Raw genomic sequence first — 15576 nt, forward strand, 5'->3', positions numbered from 1 at the left:
GTCCACAGTGCTCTCTGGATATAGGTGAACTACAACTCCCAAACTCAAGGTCAATGCCCAGCAAACCCTTCTAGTGTTGTCTGTTGGTCATGGGAGTTCTGGGTGCCAAGTTTGGTTCAATTCAGTCATTGATGGAGTTCAGAATGCTCTTTGATTGTAGGTGAACTATAAATTGCAGCAACTACAACTCCCAAATGACAAAATAATAATTTTTTGAGTGATGGTCACTCCTTGTGTTGTGAGTTGTTTTGTTGCCAAATTTGGTGTGATTTCGTTCATTGGTTCTTTTGTTTTTAAGGTATTCATTATGCACAGAGCATTTATAATTATATAGATGCTGGATTATATGACAGAGCAGACTCATATAATCCAGTGCAAAGCAGATCATCTGGATTATATGGCAGTGTTGTGGTTCAGCCAGAGGTTGATGATGATGGCACTGGTGGGCTTTTCAGTGTGGGAGATGTGGGGATTTTATGCCAAGATTCTGTCTGGGAGAATGGGCCTGAGAGCGAAACAGCTTCGGAGCAGAGCAGACAGGGATGAAGGGAGAACCTTTCTTCTAGTCGTTCCTTAGCAACGCAAGATAAGGAAAGATAAGGAGTTGGAAGGGTGAGAATTTTCCCTTGAGAGAACACCTACAGCTAGTAAGAGTTTGAGATTCAATCTTGAGGAAGAGGGAGCCAAATTACAGAGGTCACAGCAAATTTGTGGGAAACAACAAGGTGAGAAATCCTTGAAGCAACAGAGCAGAGGTCAAAGACATGACTTCATGGCTTTGTGGTCTTTAAATTATTGTTTTCTTTAGAGTTAAAGAATTTGGTCTTTAAAGAATTGTTTCCTTTAGAGTTAGATCAGGCAATGCTGCATTATCATGAACATCTTGAGCCTTGTTCCATGTTCAGGTCTATGGTCAAGTTCTTTGGAAAAGTTTCTGTGCTCATGTTTATGGAGTCATGTTTTGAAATAAGTTTTTGCTTATGTATTTATGCCTAGGTTTTGATTTCTGGGTTTTTCATGTACCTTGTTACTTTGGAACAGAATGTTGATGTGTAGGCTATTGTCTTTTAAGAGCTTTTTCCCTATTGGTTTTTGGCACACTACTTTTGTATTTATTTTTGCATTTTAACCTTTTTATATTTGCTTTCCTCAATAAACTGTTAAGTTAGTAATCCTAGACTTTTGGGTGGTGCAAAGGTGATTCCAGGCCACAGTGCACAGGCAGTGTACAAAATCTGGCTACCAGTATAAAAAAAACTCTAAAATTATAACAGCAAACAACAGACACTATGCTCCTATATAGCATAGTGTCTAGATCTAGGGAAGTAATTCTACCCCTCTATTCCGTTTTGGTTAGACCACACCTGGAATATTGTGTCCAATTCTGGGCACTACAATTGAAGGGCGATGTTGACAAGCTGGAATGTGTCCAGAGGAGGGCAACTCAAATGATCAAGGGTCTGGAGAACAAGCCCTATGAGGAGCGGCTTAAGGAGCTGGGCATGTTTAGCCTGAAGAAGAGAAGGCTGAGAGGAGATATGATAGCCATGTATAAATATGTGAGTGGAAACCACAAGGAGGAGGGAGCAAGCTTGTTTTCTGCCTCCCTGGAGCCTAGGACACGGAACAATGGCTTCAAACTACAAGAGAGGAGATTCCATCTGAACATGAGAAAGAACTTCCTGACTGTGAGAGCCGTTCAGCAGTGGAACTCTATGCCCCGGAGTGTGGTGAAGGCTCCTTCTTTGGAAGCTTTTAAACAGAGGCAGGATGGCCATCTGTCAGGGGTGCTTTGAATGCAATATTCCTGCTTCTTGGCAGAATGGGGTTGGACTGGATGGCCCATGAGGTCTCTTCCAACTCTTTGATTCTATGATTCTATGAAACAACACTCAAACACAAGGAAAGTCCAGAAAGGAATCAATCAGGGACAGCTAATCACCTCTCAACAAAAGATTCCACCAGACACACCAAACAACTGCCAGGCCATCAAATGCTAATCAAGATGACCAGTTGAAACATTCACACCGAGCTCCAACAGACAAGAGTTCTTTGTCCCACCCTGGACATTCCAAATATATATAAACCCAATTTTCCTAGTTCCAACAGACCTCACACCTCTGAGGATGTTTGCCACAGATGGAGGCAAAACGTCAGGAGAGAATGCTTCTAGAACATGGCCATATTGCCAAAAAAACCTACAACTCAACATTTCTTACCACAATATGAACTACGGACCTCATCAGATGCAGGGTCAAGCCCATTTCTACACACTTTAAAAACAGTTTATAGACAAAGTTCTACCGAGTTCTACCGAGCCCATTATGTGACATAAGACTACTTCAGGTGGTTCCCTGTGGGACTCTGCCTTTAAAAGATTTTTAAAGTGTGCAGAAATGAAGGTTTTGGAGTTCAATGCTCCCAGTTTGCACAGAAATGGCTGAAGGCGCTTATTTACACATGGCATGGGAATTGTTAGATTCCCCCATTTTAGATCATTGTAGTGACATTGAAAAACAGGTGTTCCTGTGAGTTATCTTGAATATGCCTCAATGCTCATTTTCCCACCATTAATCCTCTTGCATGAAACTTTTGCAGTAAGTTTTTAAAAATATATTATTCAGGAATGTTCAATATATTAGTTTGTCTAAGCTATATTTCCCCCTAGATTTCAGACTTCCGCATTTCTAATGTTTTCTCTTTATTAATTAACTCAGAACACGACAGATTACTGTAGAAATGGACAAAAGTACATTGCGTATGATGGGGATGATTATCCGTTTTCCTTACAAACAGAAGAAAACGCTATAGTAAGAAGATGATTCCCCACACTTTCCCCTTCTCGTGGGATGAGGTCCTCAAGCAGTGGTTCTCAACCTGTGGGTCTCCAGGTGTTTTGGCCTACAACTTCCAGAAATCCCACCCAGTTTACCAGTTCTTAGGATTTCTGGAAGTTGAAGGCCAAAACATCTGGGGACCCAAAGATTGAGAACCACTGTCCTAAAGTTACAACATGGTGGCAATGGTGTAGTACATAAACAACCCTTACAGGGAGTATTTTGAGGTCCATGCAAGCTGTCTTCTCCACAAAAACATGTATCAGAAATATTCAGATTATCCCTCTTACAGTAATTTAGTTGTTGTAATCATAGCTGTTTATACATTTGTTCAATCTTTGCTTGGATAATTCATAGCAGCCCCATTTTTCACACATTTATTTATTTAAAACATTTATATTCCGTCCTTCTCACCCCGAACGGGACTCAGGGCGGAGCACAGCATACACACAGCAAACATTCAATGCCGGGACACAGATTCACATACAACACATAAACATTAAAAAACATTTATCAAAATATTAAAATACACCATTTAAAACCGTCCTAGCCATCCACATCAAATCTAATTGGCCTGGTCATCTTTCCTAGTGCCGCTTTATTGCCCTGTCCTGAAAGCTTGGTCTCATGGTCAAGTTTTTACCATCCTTCTAAAGGACAGGAGGGAGGGGGCCAACCTGATCTCACCAGGAAGAGAGTTCCATAGCTGGGGAGCAATCACCGAGAAGGCCCTGTCTCTCATCCCCACCAATCGTGCCTGTGACAATGGCGGGATGGAAAGCAGGGCGTCTCCAGAGGATCTTAATCTCCGCGATTCAGACAGGTAATTTGGGCCAGGGCTGTTTAGGGCTTTATAGGCCAAAGCCAGCACTTTGAATTGTGCCCGGTAGCAAACTGGCAGCCAGTGGAGCTGGCGTAACATGGGAGTTGTATGCTCCTTGTATGCCGCCCTAGTTATTAACCTGGCTGCCTCTCGTTGGACTATTTGAAGCTTCCGAGCAGTCTTCAAAGGCAATCCTATGTAGAATGTGTTGCAGTAGTCTATTCTAGATGTAATGAGAGCGTGGACCACCGTGACCAAGTCTGACTTCCCAAGGTACGGGCGCAGCTGGTGCACAAGTTTTAATTGTGCGAACGCTCCCCTGGCCACTGCTGCAACCTGGGATTCCAGGCTCAGTGATGAATCCAGGAGAACTCCCAACTGCGAACCGGGGCCTTCAAGGGGAGTGTGACCCCGTCCAGCACAGGTTGCAAACCTATACAGGGTTCAGCTTTGCGACTGACCAGGCGGACCTCTGTCTTGTCTGGATTCAACTTCAATTTGCTTGCGCTCATCCAGACCATCACAGCAGCCAGGCGCCGGTTCAGGACTTGGACAGCTTCCTTAGCATCTGGGGGAAATGAGTGATAGAGTTGGACGTCATCTGCGTACAGATGGCATCAAACTCCAAAACTCCAGATGATCTCACCCAGCAGCTTCATGTATTATTTATTTATTTACTTACTTATTTAGAACTTTTATATACCTGTCTTCCTACCTCCGCAGAGGGACTCAGGCCAGTTCACAACAACAGTATTACAGACAATCGTTTAAAAACATCACATCCCGTAATACACGAAGACATTAACATACTAAAATACAATCATATAATTACAATCATAGGCCAAGTCGTCAAAATGAAATCGTAGTTCATCACCATCCGTCCGTGTAGTCACAAGTTATTGATTCACTCATTAAATGCCAGTTTCCAGAGCCAGGTTTTCACCTGTTTTCTAAATGTCAGGAGAGAAGGGGCAGTTCTAATCTCCAGTGGGAGAGAGTTCCAGAGCTGAGGGGCCACCACCGAGAAGGCCCTGTCCCTCGTCCCCACCAGACGCGATTGTGAGAATGGTGGGACCGAGAGCAGGGCCCCTCCAGAAGATCTTAACAATCTTGATGGTTCATAGGGGAGAATCCGTTCAGACAGGTAAACTGGGCTGGAGTCATTTAGGGCTTTATAGGTTAAGACCAGCACTTTGAATTGTGCTTGGAAGCTGACTGGCAGCCAGTGGAGCTGGCGCAGCAGAGGAGTAGTATGCTCCCTGTACCCCGCTCCTGTTAGTAATCTGGCTGCCGCTCGTTGGACTAATTGGAGCTTCCGGGCAGTCTTCAGAGGCAACCCCACGTAGAGAGCGTTGTAGTAGTCTAAACAGGATGTAACCAGAGCGTGGACCGCCGTGGCCAAGTCAAACTTCCCAAAGTATGGGTGCAACTGGCGCACAAATTTTAATTATGCAAAAGCTCCCCTGACCACCATCAAGACCTGGGGTTCCAGGCTCAACGATGAATCCAGGATCACACCCAAGCTGCGAACCTGCGCCTTCAAGGAGAGTGCGACCCCATCCAGCACAGGTTGTAACCCTATACCCTGTTCGGCCTTGCGACTGACCAGGAGTACCTCTGTCTTGTCTGGATTCAATTTCAATTTGTTCACCCTCATCCAGACCATTACAGCGGCCAGGCACCGGTTCAGGACCTCGACAGCCTCCTTAGTAGCAGGTGGGAAGGAGTGACAGAGTTGGACATCATCTGCGTACAGATGACACCGCACCCCGAAACTCCGGATGATCTCACCCAGCGGCTTCATGTAGATGTTAAACAGCATGGGGGACAATACTGAGCCCTGTGGGACCCCACAGGACAATGGCTATGGGACCGAGCAGGGGTCCCCCAGCAACACCTTCTGGGTACAACCTTCCAGGAAGGACTGGAGCCACTGCAGAACATATGTCCCACTCAACAATGTTGGAAGATCCCTTCCAAATGTAAAATAAAAGCAAATGTTCATAAGTATTATAATATAGCTTTTGTGATAATAGCTGTTTATGTATTCATGAATGTGTTAATCCTTGTTTAGAGAATCCACAGCAGGCCCATTTTCCATATGTGTCACATCCAACAATGTTGGAAGATCCTTTTTTAAAATGTGTACATCTTAAATATATTCGATCTCAGAAATCCTTTTAAAAATAAGAACAAAGAAAGAAAAAAAGAGAGGCAACAATGGAATGAAATTCATTAAGATTTTGAAATGTCAGATCAATAAAGTATTCCAAATGCTGGCTGTTTTAACATCCAGGAGCAAAGCGCTGTTTACAGTGTATTTAATTGACAACGGTGAGTGAACATGCTTTAAAATCACAACCACCATTCCGGCGCGAGACACGCCTGAGGTGGCAAGGCATGATGGAAATTTTCTGGTCTTTACTCGGGTGTGTTTTACAAATTGGAAGAGGGATTCAGCTTCAGCAATGTTCCTGTCTTGCTGGGCCATTATCAAAGCCCATTACACACTTTGGTAATTAGTGCAGGCCAACGTCTTGAGGGCACCATCAAAACTAAAGAGCCACTCGGTGTGGCTAATGTGAGCCCTTCTCTTCCTGTGGAGCCAACAACCAAACGTGGGGCTCTTCTATTGCGAGTAATCCCATTGGTTCCAATGGGATTGCTTTGGGCAATGCATAGGATCATCCTTCTCAATGTGTGGGAGGGATAATAGAGAATGTGTATTTATCTGATGAATTTGGTAACTAGAATGAGGAGGAAATCCCTTGGTGATGTTGAACATGTAATTTCAAGGGCATATATAGGTTGAGCATCCCTTATCCAAAATACTCCAAATACGTCCACACTTGTGGTTGATAAAAGTCATGCTTTTGCTTTCTAATAGTTCATAGATTCGTAGAACTAGAAGAGTAATCCAGTCCAGCTCCCTTCCAAGCAGGAAAAGCATCCAGGATCTGTTTAAAAGCTTCCAAAGACAGACCCTCCACCAAACTCCAAGGCAGACAGTTCCACTGTTGAACTGTTCTTACAGTCAGGAAGTTCTTCCTAATGTTCAGGTGGAATCTCCTTTCCTGTAATTTGAACCCATTGGGCAGCAGAAAACAAGCTCTGCTTCCTTTTCCTTGTGGCATACTTTCAGATATTGAAACACAGCTATCACATCTCATCTCAACCTTCTCTTCTGCAGGCTAACCATAACCAGCTCTTTAGGCCATTCCCCAGAGGGATTCGTGGCTTTCAGATCTTTGAACACTGATTAATGCACACAAACATTGTTTCATGCACATCAGGTTGAACAATGTGAAAGCCACCCACTGAATGGCTATCAGCAGGCCTGTAGCGAGGGGGTGGTTGGAGCGGCTTACAAAAACAGGCTAAAATCGAACACAATTTAAAAACAATTAAAAACAATTTTAAAACAGCAATATCAGAGATCAAAGGCCCGTTGAAACAGGTATGTCTTACATGCCCTGCGGAAAGCTGATAAGTCCCGCAAGGCACGGGCTTCAGGTGGCAGAGTATTCCAGAGTGATGGTGCCACTGCTGTAAAGGCTCTGCGTCTGGTTGCTGTTAGACGCAAGGTCTTGACACTGGGAATTTCCAATAGATCTTGGTCCTCAGAACGGAGGGATCTCTGGGGTTGGTAGGGGTGAGGTGGTCCCTCAGGTACATTGGCCCCAGACCATGCAAGGCCTTAAATATTGACAATTTATTCACACTGTCATTACTTGCAGCAATAGCAGATGTATTTATTTATTTATTTAGAAGATTTCTATACCGGCCTTCTCAACCTCGACAAGGGACTCAGGTTGGTTGAAGCAACCAAGTTGGGTGTATTTGTGTGTTGAATGCTCTCATTAAGGAGGCCAGACTTGGTGGAGGTGGTTGACACGTGCGGAGCTGCAGGCTATTGAAGGCTGCTCTGCTCCCTGCTGTGCTCTTTGCTTCAGCGTGAGCTAGAAGGCAGGTTTCAACCTGCCCCTGCAAAATTTTCACCCCCCCCCCTGAAAATTTCAACCCCTCCCGAAATTTTTTTCTGGCTACGGCCCTGGCTATCAGCCTCCTCCCAGGAGACTTAAATCAAGGGAAAGCTTCATGAGAACCACCACTCCTCTTAATGTTTCCCCAGCAACAGCAAGAGTGTCCCTCTGGGCAGCTAAACCAGGAAATCCCAGCTGGATGCAGCCCCCCCCCCCATGAGGGTCTTCCTTCAGGGGCAAAACAAGAATGAGCAAAGTCCCTGAACAGGCTCAGAAGTGGAGTGGGCAGACAACCTAGTAAAATGGCACTACCTAGAAGAATCCTCCACTTGTGTGACGGTGGAGCAGAACAAACAACTCCACACCTGTATGCTTGGCCACAGTGCCCTGCCTCATGCACAGAGGAAGATCTGTTTAAAGCTACAGACAATTATTTAGTCACTTGTGCTCCTTCTATTTTTTTCAGTTTTATACTTATCTATGCAATGCTTTTGACACAAAATAAATAAATTCACATTAACAAATATATCTATATAAATAAAAATGTAATGTTCATTTGTGGGATTTACATAACTCAAAAACCACTGGAAGAATTGACATGGAATTTCGACACCACACCGCTAACAGACCAATGAGTGACCATCACTCATAAACCCCTCCCAAAAAACAGTGGAAAGGACTTAAAAACCCAAAAAAGCTAAATGACAATATAGCACACACACAGAAACGACAGCTCCCAGCATTCCCTAGAACAGGCCCTTTAGGGGAAGAGGATGCTCCAAATGCACTGCTTCTAAGCTGCAAGCTTGCTTCTCCTTGAATTTCTTTGAGAGCATCCCAATTTGTACATATTTCATATTTTCTATTCCTGTACTGCAACTCTGAGCAATCCTCCAGATAGATAAGATAGATAGATTAGATAGAGGTAGATAGCAGGTAGATAGATCAATCAATCAGGAGGACTGCTGTGAGTTGCAGTCCAAGGATAGGTAGAGAAGGAAGAAAGGAGAGAAAGAAAAAGGGAGGGGAAGGAAGGAAAGAGGTAGAGAAGGAAGGAGGAAGGAAGGAAGGAGAGAAGGAAAGAAAAAAGGGAAGGAAAGAAAGAGGGAGGGAGGGAGAGAGGGAAGGAAGGAAGGAAGGAAGGAAGGAGGGAAAGGAGAGAAAGAGGGAGGGAAGGTTGGCCACAGCAACACGTGGTGAGTACAGCTAATCTATATATATAAATTTGTTAGGGGCATCCAACGAGGAAACAAAACTCAAAACCCCCCCAACGAAACTTAACCAAAATTCCCATGCCCATAACACAACCCACAAGGTACAAACATATCTACTCAAAATGAAAAACAACACAACAACACACTCACAAAACGGCAAAACAACAACACTCAAAAATCCCCCAACGAAACTTAACCAAAATCCCTGTGCCCATAACACAACCCACAAGGTACAAACATATCTACTCAAAATGAAAAACAACACAACAACACACTCACAAAACGGCAAAACAACAAAACTCAAAAATCCCCCAACGAAACTTAACTAAAATCCCCGTGCCCATAAAACAACCCACAAGAAACAAACATACCTACTCAAAATGAAAAACAACACAGCAACACACTCACAAAACGGCAAAACAACAAAACTCAAAAATCCCCCAACGAAACTTAACCAAAATCCCCGTACCCATAACACAACCCACAAGGTATAAACATACCTACTCAAAATGAAAAACAACACAACAACACACTCACAAAACGGCAAAACAACAAAACTCAAAAATCCCCCAACGAAACTTAACCAAAATCCCCATGCCCATAACACAACCCACAAGGTACAAACATATCTACTCAAAATGAAAAACAACACAACAACACACTCACAAAACGGCAAAACAACAAAACTCAAAAATCCCCCAACGAAACTTAACTAAAATCTCCGTGCCCATAACACAACCCACAAGGTACAAACATATCTACTCAAAATGAAAAACAACACAGCAACACACTCACAAAACGGCAAAAGAACAAAACTCAAAAAAACCCCAACGAAACTTAACCAAAATTCCTATGCCCATAACACAACCCACAAGGTACAAACATATCTACTCAAAATGAAAAACAACACAACACACTCGCAAAACGGCAAAACAACTGAGCATGCGCATTGGCGCCCAGCCGCAAGTTCCATTGCGCGCGCACATGGCCTTACGGCCAACGTTCCCTCTGCGGAAACCATGCCCACTCCAAGCCCCGCCACGCCGCTTCCCGCACACACACACACCCTGCCACACACACACACACAACCCCACGCTCCATTACTCCCTCCGCCGCCGCACACACACACGCAACCCCACGCTCCATCACTCCCCCCACCGCCGCACACACCCGCAACCCCACTCCCCCCGCCGCCGCACACACACACGCAACCCCAGGCTCCATCACTCCCCCCGCCGCCGCACACACACACGCAACCCCAGGCTCCATCACTCCCCTGCCCCAATCTTACCTCCTTTTACTTCAGGCCACCTCCAAACCCCACCCCGCCCCTTCCCGCCCTGTCAAAATCTAGGAAAGACAGGAAGGAAGGAAAAAAGGAAGAAAGAGAAAGAGAGGTAAAGAAAAAGGGGGAAGGAAGGAAAGTTAGAGGAAGAAGAAAAGGAAAGAAAAGGAAAGATGGAAGGAAAGAAAAGAGAGACAGCAGAAGAGAAAGAAAAAGGGGGAAGGAAGGAAAGAGATAGAGAAAGAAGAGGAGAAGGAAAGATGGGAAGGAAGGAAGGAAGGAAGGAAGGAAGGAAGGAAGGAAGGAAGGAAGGAAGGAGGGAGGGAGGGAGGGAGGGAGGGAAAGAAGGAGAGAAAGAGGGAAGATTGGCCACAGCAACACGTGGCGGGTAAAGGTTGTTATTTCTATTATGATGATGATGATGCTATTGTTCCTCTGAGACCCTTTTAGGGGGAATGGGAGAGGTGTCAGGTCCCAGAGGCAATGCATTGCATTATTGTTATTGTTATGATGGTGGTGAAATAAAAGGAAATAAAAAGTGAAAGAAGGAAGCAAACAGGGAGGGAAGAAAGGCAAAGGAAGAAAGGGGGAGGGAATGAAGGAAAGAGAGAAGGATGAAACCAAGTAGTGAAAGAAGGAAAGAAAGAAAGAGGCAGAGAAGGAAGAAAGTAGAGAAAGGGGGAGGAAAAGGGGGAAGGAATAGGTAGGGACCTCTATTTCATAATACTCCAGATATCTACCTCAACTTTGATAAGTTTTACTATAGGCCACAGCAACGCGTGGCAGGGCACAGCTAGTTGTATATAAAATGACCTTCAGGCTAAATGTAAAAGCAATAAATGAGTGTCGTATTTAGATTTGGGTCTCATCTCCATGATACATCATTATCTATGTTTATGCAAATAAAGACATTTCAAAATCATATATCCAAAATCCCAAACAGTTCATCTCCAAAGTATTTCAGCTAATGAATACTCAACTTGGGTTGTTGTAGGTTTTTTCGGGCTATATGGCCATGTTCTAGAGGCATTCTCTCCTGATGTTTCGCCTGCATCTATGGCAAGCATCCTCAGAGGTACCTCTGAGGATGCTTGCCATAGATGCAGGCAAAACGTCAGGAGAGAATACCTCTAGAACATGGCCATATAGCCCGAAAAAAACCTACAACAACCCAGTGATTCTGGCCATGAAAGCCTTCGACAATCCATCAATACTCAACTTGTTTGAAGCAATAAATACTGTGGATTTTTACAGGTGCAGCACTAGAACATAGAACCCGTCTTGCTATGTTCTTGCTTCTACATGTGTCTGGGGTTTTTTTTTATTAGAGCTTGGGAAATGTATTACAATGCCGCCTGATTAATCTTCTGTCTGCCCATTTTTTGAGCTGCTTTTAATATTTCCTCCTCCTATTCATCCTTCAATTGCTGCAGAATGGGTTCAAAGTGTCAAAGTAGTTTTGCACTCAATTGACTCAGTTGGGGGAGAGGAAGAAGAAAGGGTTCTCAGGCAAATCATCGATTGCCATCATCATCATTATCTCGCTTTCCTCTTTTAAATGAGACTCAAAGTGGCAAAAGTAAACTCCTGCAGCTACTCACAGCTTGTGTGTTTTTCTGCATTCATAACTGATGCTGTCTAGACCACATTCTGATATAGTTTGGTCACAAGTAGCCTGGTTTCCATCCATGAAATGTTGGAAGGTATGGGATTTCAGCAACTGTAGGCCAAAATATTTTTTCAGAGGGTTTTTTTGGCCATTTATGTTTAAGCTGCCTGGATGTGGAGCCGCTAAGTGAAGATTTACTATGTGATGTAGAACTGCTATGGGAAGATTTACTATGCTGAGTGAAGTTTATGGTCAATTTAGATCAACATTCTCTCTGCCAGTTGCCGTTCTTCTGGAAACTTTAGGAAGGCTGGCAAGCAAGGCATGACAGGAATAACTACCCGTTGTAATATACTGCCTGTGAATAGGGAGAAGGTACTTCTCTTCCTATCACAGCAGAAGAGAGCCTGAGTGCACCTTCCAGTTCACTTTCTACAATTGTAGGTTCACTTTCAAATGGTTCTGCCCTGCTCTCAACCTCAACCAAGGTTCAGGGTTTCCCAAGTTCAGTGAGCCGTGGGAGAAAGAGGAATCCAGTGTCAAACAGTCCAGGGTCAAAGAAGACACAATTCAGAGTCAGGTTTCCAGGGAGTCACAGTAACCAAATCCTTAAACAGTTTGGTGGTTGCAAAATGGATAAATGCACTTTCACATGTCAAGTTGTTACGAGGAAGACTGAAGTTGTACCCAGGAAGGTAACTAATGGTTACAGAGTCCTTATGTAGACAGCATACTCAGCCAACATCCAACCCTACATTATAGAGAGAACTGCAACTATTGATGTCCTTGGCCAATACAGCCAACTGTGAATTATAATGAATGTGCAGTTCAGCCACTTCTGAAGCACATTGGGGTATATCTGAACTGTAGAATTAATGCAGTTTGACACCACTTTAACTGCCATCACTCAATGTTTTGGAATCCTGGGATTTGGAGATTAGTGAGGCACCAGCACTCCTTGGCTGAGAAGACCTTGGGCAACTACAACTCCTATTTATTTATTTATTTACAGCATTTATAATCCGCTCTTCTCACCACGAAGGGGACTCAGGGGAAATCGTGGAACATATACACGGCAAACATTCAATGCCATGAAACAGACAGGACAGTCAACCGATAGGGGTATATATAATCTTTGGCGTCCTAGAGGTTGTGCTTGATTCTGGCCACAGGGGAGTGCTGTTGCTCCATCCTCTATGACGAAGAGACTTGATCACAGATTTCCTCCTTCCTTTGATCCCCAGCATTTTTCTGGTATTTCTTTTATGGTGCCATAAAATATCTCCCCACTTAAGCAGTGCCTAATTCCTCTACTCACAGTGCTGAGCTGTTTTCTAACTGCCTAGGTGGACAGTAAGCTGGGCTGAAGGTAAGGTATTCACCCCGACCTGGGCTTCAAACTGCCAACCTTTTGATTGGTAACATGTATTGCTGTTAGTGATCAAGCATCTGTGCTAAAGCCTGGCCCATGATTACACAGCACTGTGTCACTAAATATAGTTCCTCATGTTGTCGTGACCCTCCAACCATAAAATTATTTTCATTGCTACTTCTTAACTGTAATTTTGCTACTGTCATGAATTGTAATGTAAATATCTGATATGCAGGATGTATTTTCATTAATTGGACCAAAATTGGCACAAATACTCAATTTTTGTCATGGGGGAGTTGTAGTTGCTGGGATTTATAGTTAACCTACAATCCAAGAGCATTCTAAACTCCACCAATGATGGAATTGAACCAAACATGACACACAGATCTCCATGACCAAGGAAGGTGTATTGTTGAAGGCTTTCATGGCCAGAATCACTGGGTTGTTGTAGTTTTTTTGGGTTGTATAGCCATGTTCTAGTAAGGTTTCCTCTGAGGATGCCTGCCATAGATACAGGTGAAACGTTAGGAGAGAATGCTTCTAGAACATGGTCATACAACCTGAAAAACCTACAACAACCCAATACTGGAAGGGTTTGGTGGGCACTGACTTTGAATTTTGGAGTTGTGGTTCACCTACATCCAGGGAGCAATCTGGATTCAAACTGTGATGTATCTGGACCAAACTTGACACAAATGCAATATGTCCAAATGTGAACACTGGTGGAGTTTGGACAAATAGAGTGTGACATTTGGGAGTGGTAGATGCTGGGATTTATAATTAACCTACAATCAAAGAGCATTCTGAACTCCATCAATGATGGAATTGAACCAAACTACGCACAAAGAACTCCCATGACGAACAGAAAATACTGGAAGGGTTTGGTGGGCATTGACCTTGAGTTTTGGAGTTGTGGTTCACCTACATCTAGAGAGCACTCTGGACTCAACGGATCTGGACCAAACTTGGCACGAATCCTCATTATGCCCAAATGTGAACACTGATGGAGTTTGGGGAAAATAGACCTTGACATTTATGAGTTGTAGTTGCTGGGAGTTATAGTTCATCTACAACTGCAGCATAAGAAGGGAATTTGGTGGGAGGATTTTTTCAAAATGGAAGAGAAGGACAGACAGAGAGATCTTCAATCCTTCCCTGCCCGAAAGGGTTCCCGAGACCATCAGAAATATGTGTTTCTTGATGGTCTGTGGTGACCTGTCTGAAACCCCCATCAAGTCCCGACCCCCAGGTTAAGAAACACTGTTCCAATCAATCCAAAGATTTATTCTAATATAGTAATATTTAACAGGCAATGAGAAACAAAAGAAGCAATTTAGCAAGTTTCTTTTTCTTTTTTTATATAAAAGTGTACTGTTAGCAGTAACAAATTAATTGCTTGTGGCTTTGTAATGAATTACATGACAAAATACTTTTAGAGGATAAGTCCCCAATCTCTGATAGCACCGTGGAGACAATGTCAGATGCAGCCCTTCAGAGGCCAAATTCAAATTCCCACTCTGGCACTGTGTTTATTACATGATTTCACCACTTATCACAACCTCTCAGCCAAACTCCATTTCCAGAGTGGTTGTCGAGATTAAGTGTAAAAGAGGGAGAAGAACCATACTAAGCTCCTTGGAGGATGAGCAGGATTAAGATATAATGTAATAAGAGCAACAATGACAACATGATGACTTCTGCATAGCACTGTGAAGCCTTCAAGATCATGGCATCAGGGATGGGTTAATAGTACAGAAGCTGGTGATCCCACTAGAGCAAGCATGGTCAAACTTTGGCCCTCCAGGTGTTTTGGACTTCTCCCATAATTCCTAACAGCCTATCAGCTGTTAGGAATTGTGGGAGTTGAAGTCCAAAACACCTGGAGGGCTGAAGTTTGCTCATAACTGCACAACGCAAATGTACTTACTGGTCTCTGCTGTCTCATATTCACTGTCTCTCAGCAGCTCAAAAATGTCCACCTCCACTTTGGCCTTCCCCATCCGCTCCGGAGCCCGATTGATCCGGTTCTTGGCCAACGTGATGGACAGCCTTTCGCCTCTACTGCACTCCATTGGGTCATCCAAAATGGCGGCTGTGGAGGGAACAAAAAGTAAGGTGAGCAGGGCAGAGAAGATGCAAAAAAAGAACATCGGAGGTAAATGTCACCGACACCTTCACCACAAATGTCAACTCAGAAGATCTAATTGTTTCCTCTCTTGTAGCCTTCCTACTGGTCCTTTTGGGAAGGTCGGTTTTAAGGCATGGCATATAAAAATCTAATCCATTCTCTAAAATTTGTACATTTCTGCAGATGAGGAAAGCACTGCCCGGTTGCGTGCTTGGGTTGTAGCATGTTTCTTAAGAAGTAGAGGAAGTTTAACATTAATCTCAATGTTCAGCGAGGCAGCAGGAAGAAGCCCGCAGTATCATTTGTCAAGCTTTGTTAATAAAAC

At 43.8% G+C, this 15576-nt stretch overlaps 1 protein-coding gene across 2 annotated transcripts in view; it reads right to left on the reverse strand.

Moving 5' to 3' along the window:
- GRIK4 (glutamate ionotropic receptor kainate type subunit 4) overlaps positions 1–15576 on the reverse strand; it is a 759832-nt gene that overhangs the window by 285167 nt on the left and 459089 nt on the right. For both annotated transcript variants that reach the window (XR_009632086.2, XM_060787230.2), the window contains exon 3: positions 15051–15215. Coding sequence is in view for 1 of the 2 variants with exons in the window: in XM_060787230.2 (XP_060643213.2) it covers positions 15051–15215 (165 nt within the window). In the remaining variant the exon portion in view is untranslated. The remainder of the gene's footprint in view (positions 1–15050; positions 15216–15576) is intronic.

This window comes from Anolis sagrei, chromosome 7 (assembly GCF_037176765.1).
Source record: "Anolis sagrei isolate rAnoSag1 chromosome 7, rAnoSag1.mat, whole genome shotgun sequence".
Lineage (NCBI taxonomy): Eukaryota > Metazoa > Chordata > Lepidosauria > Squamata > Dactyloidae > Anolis > Anolis sagrei.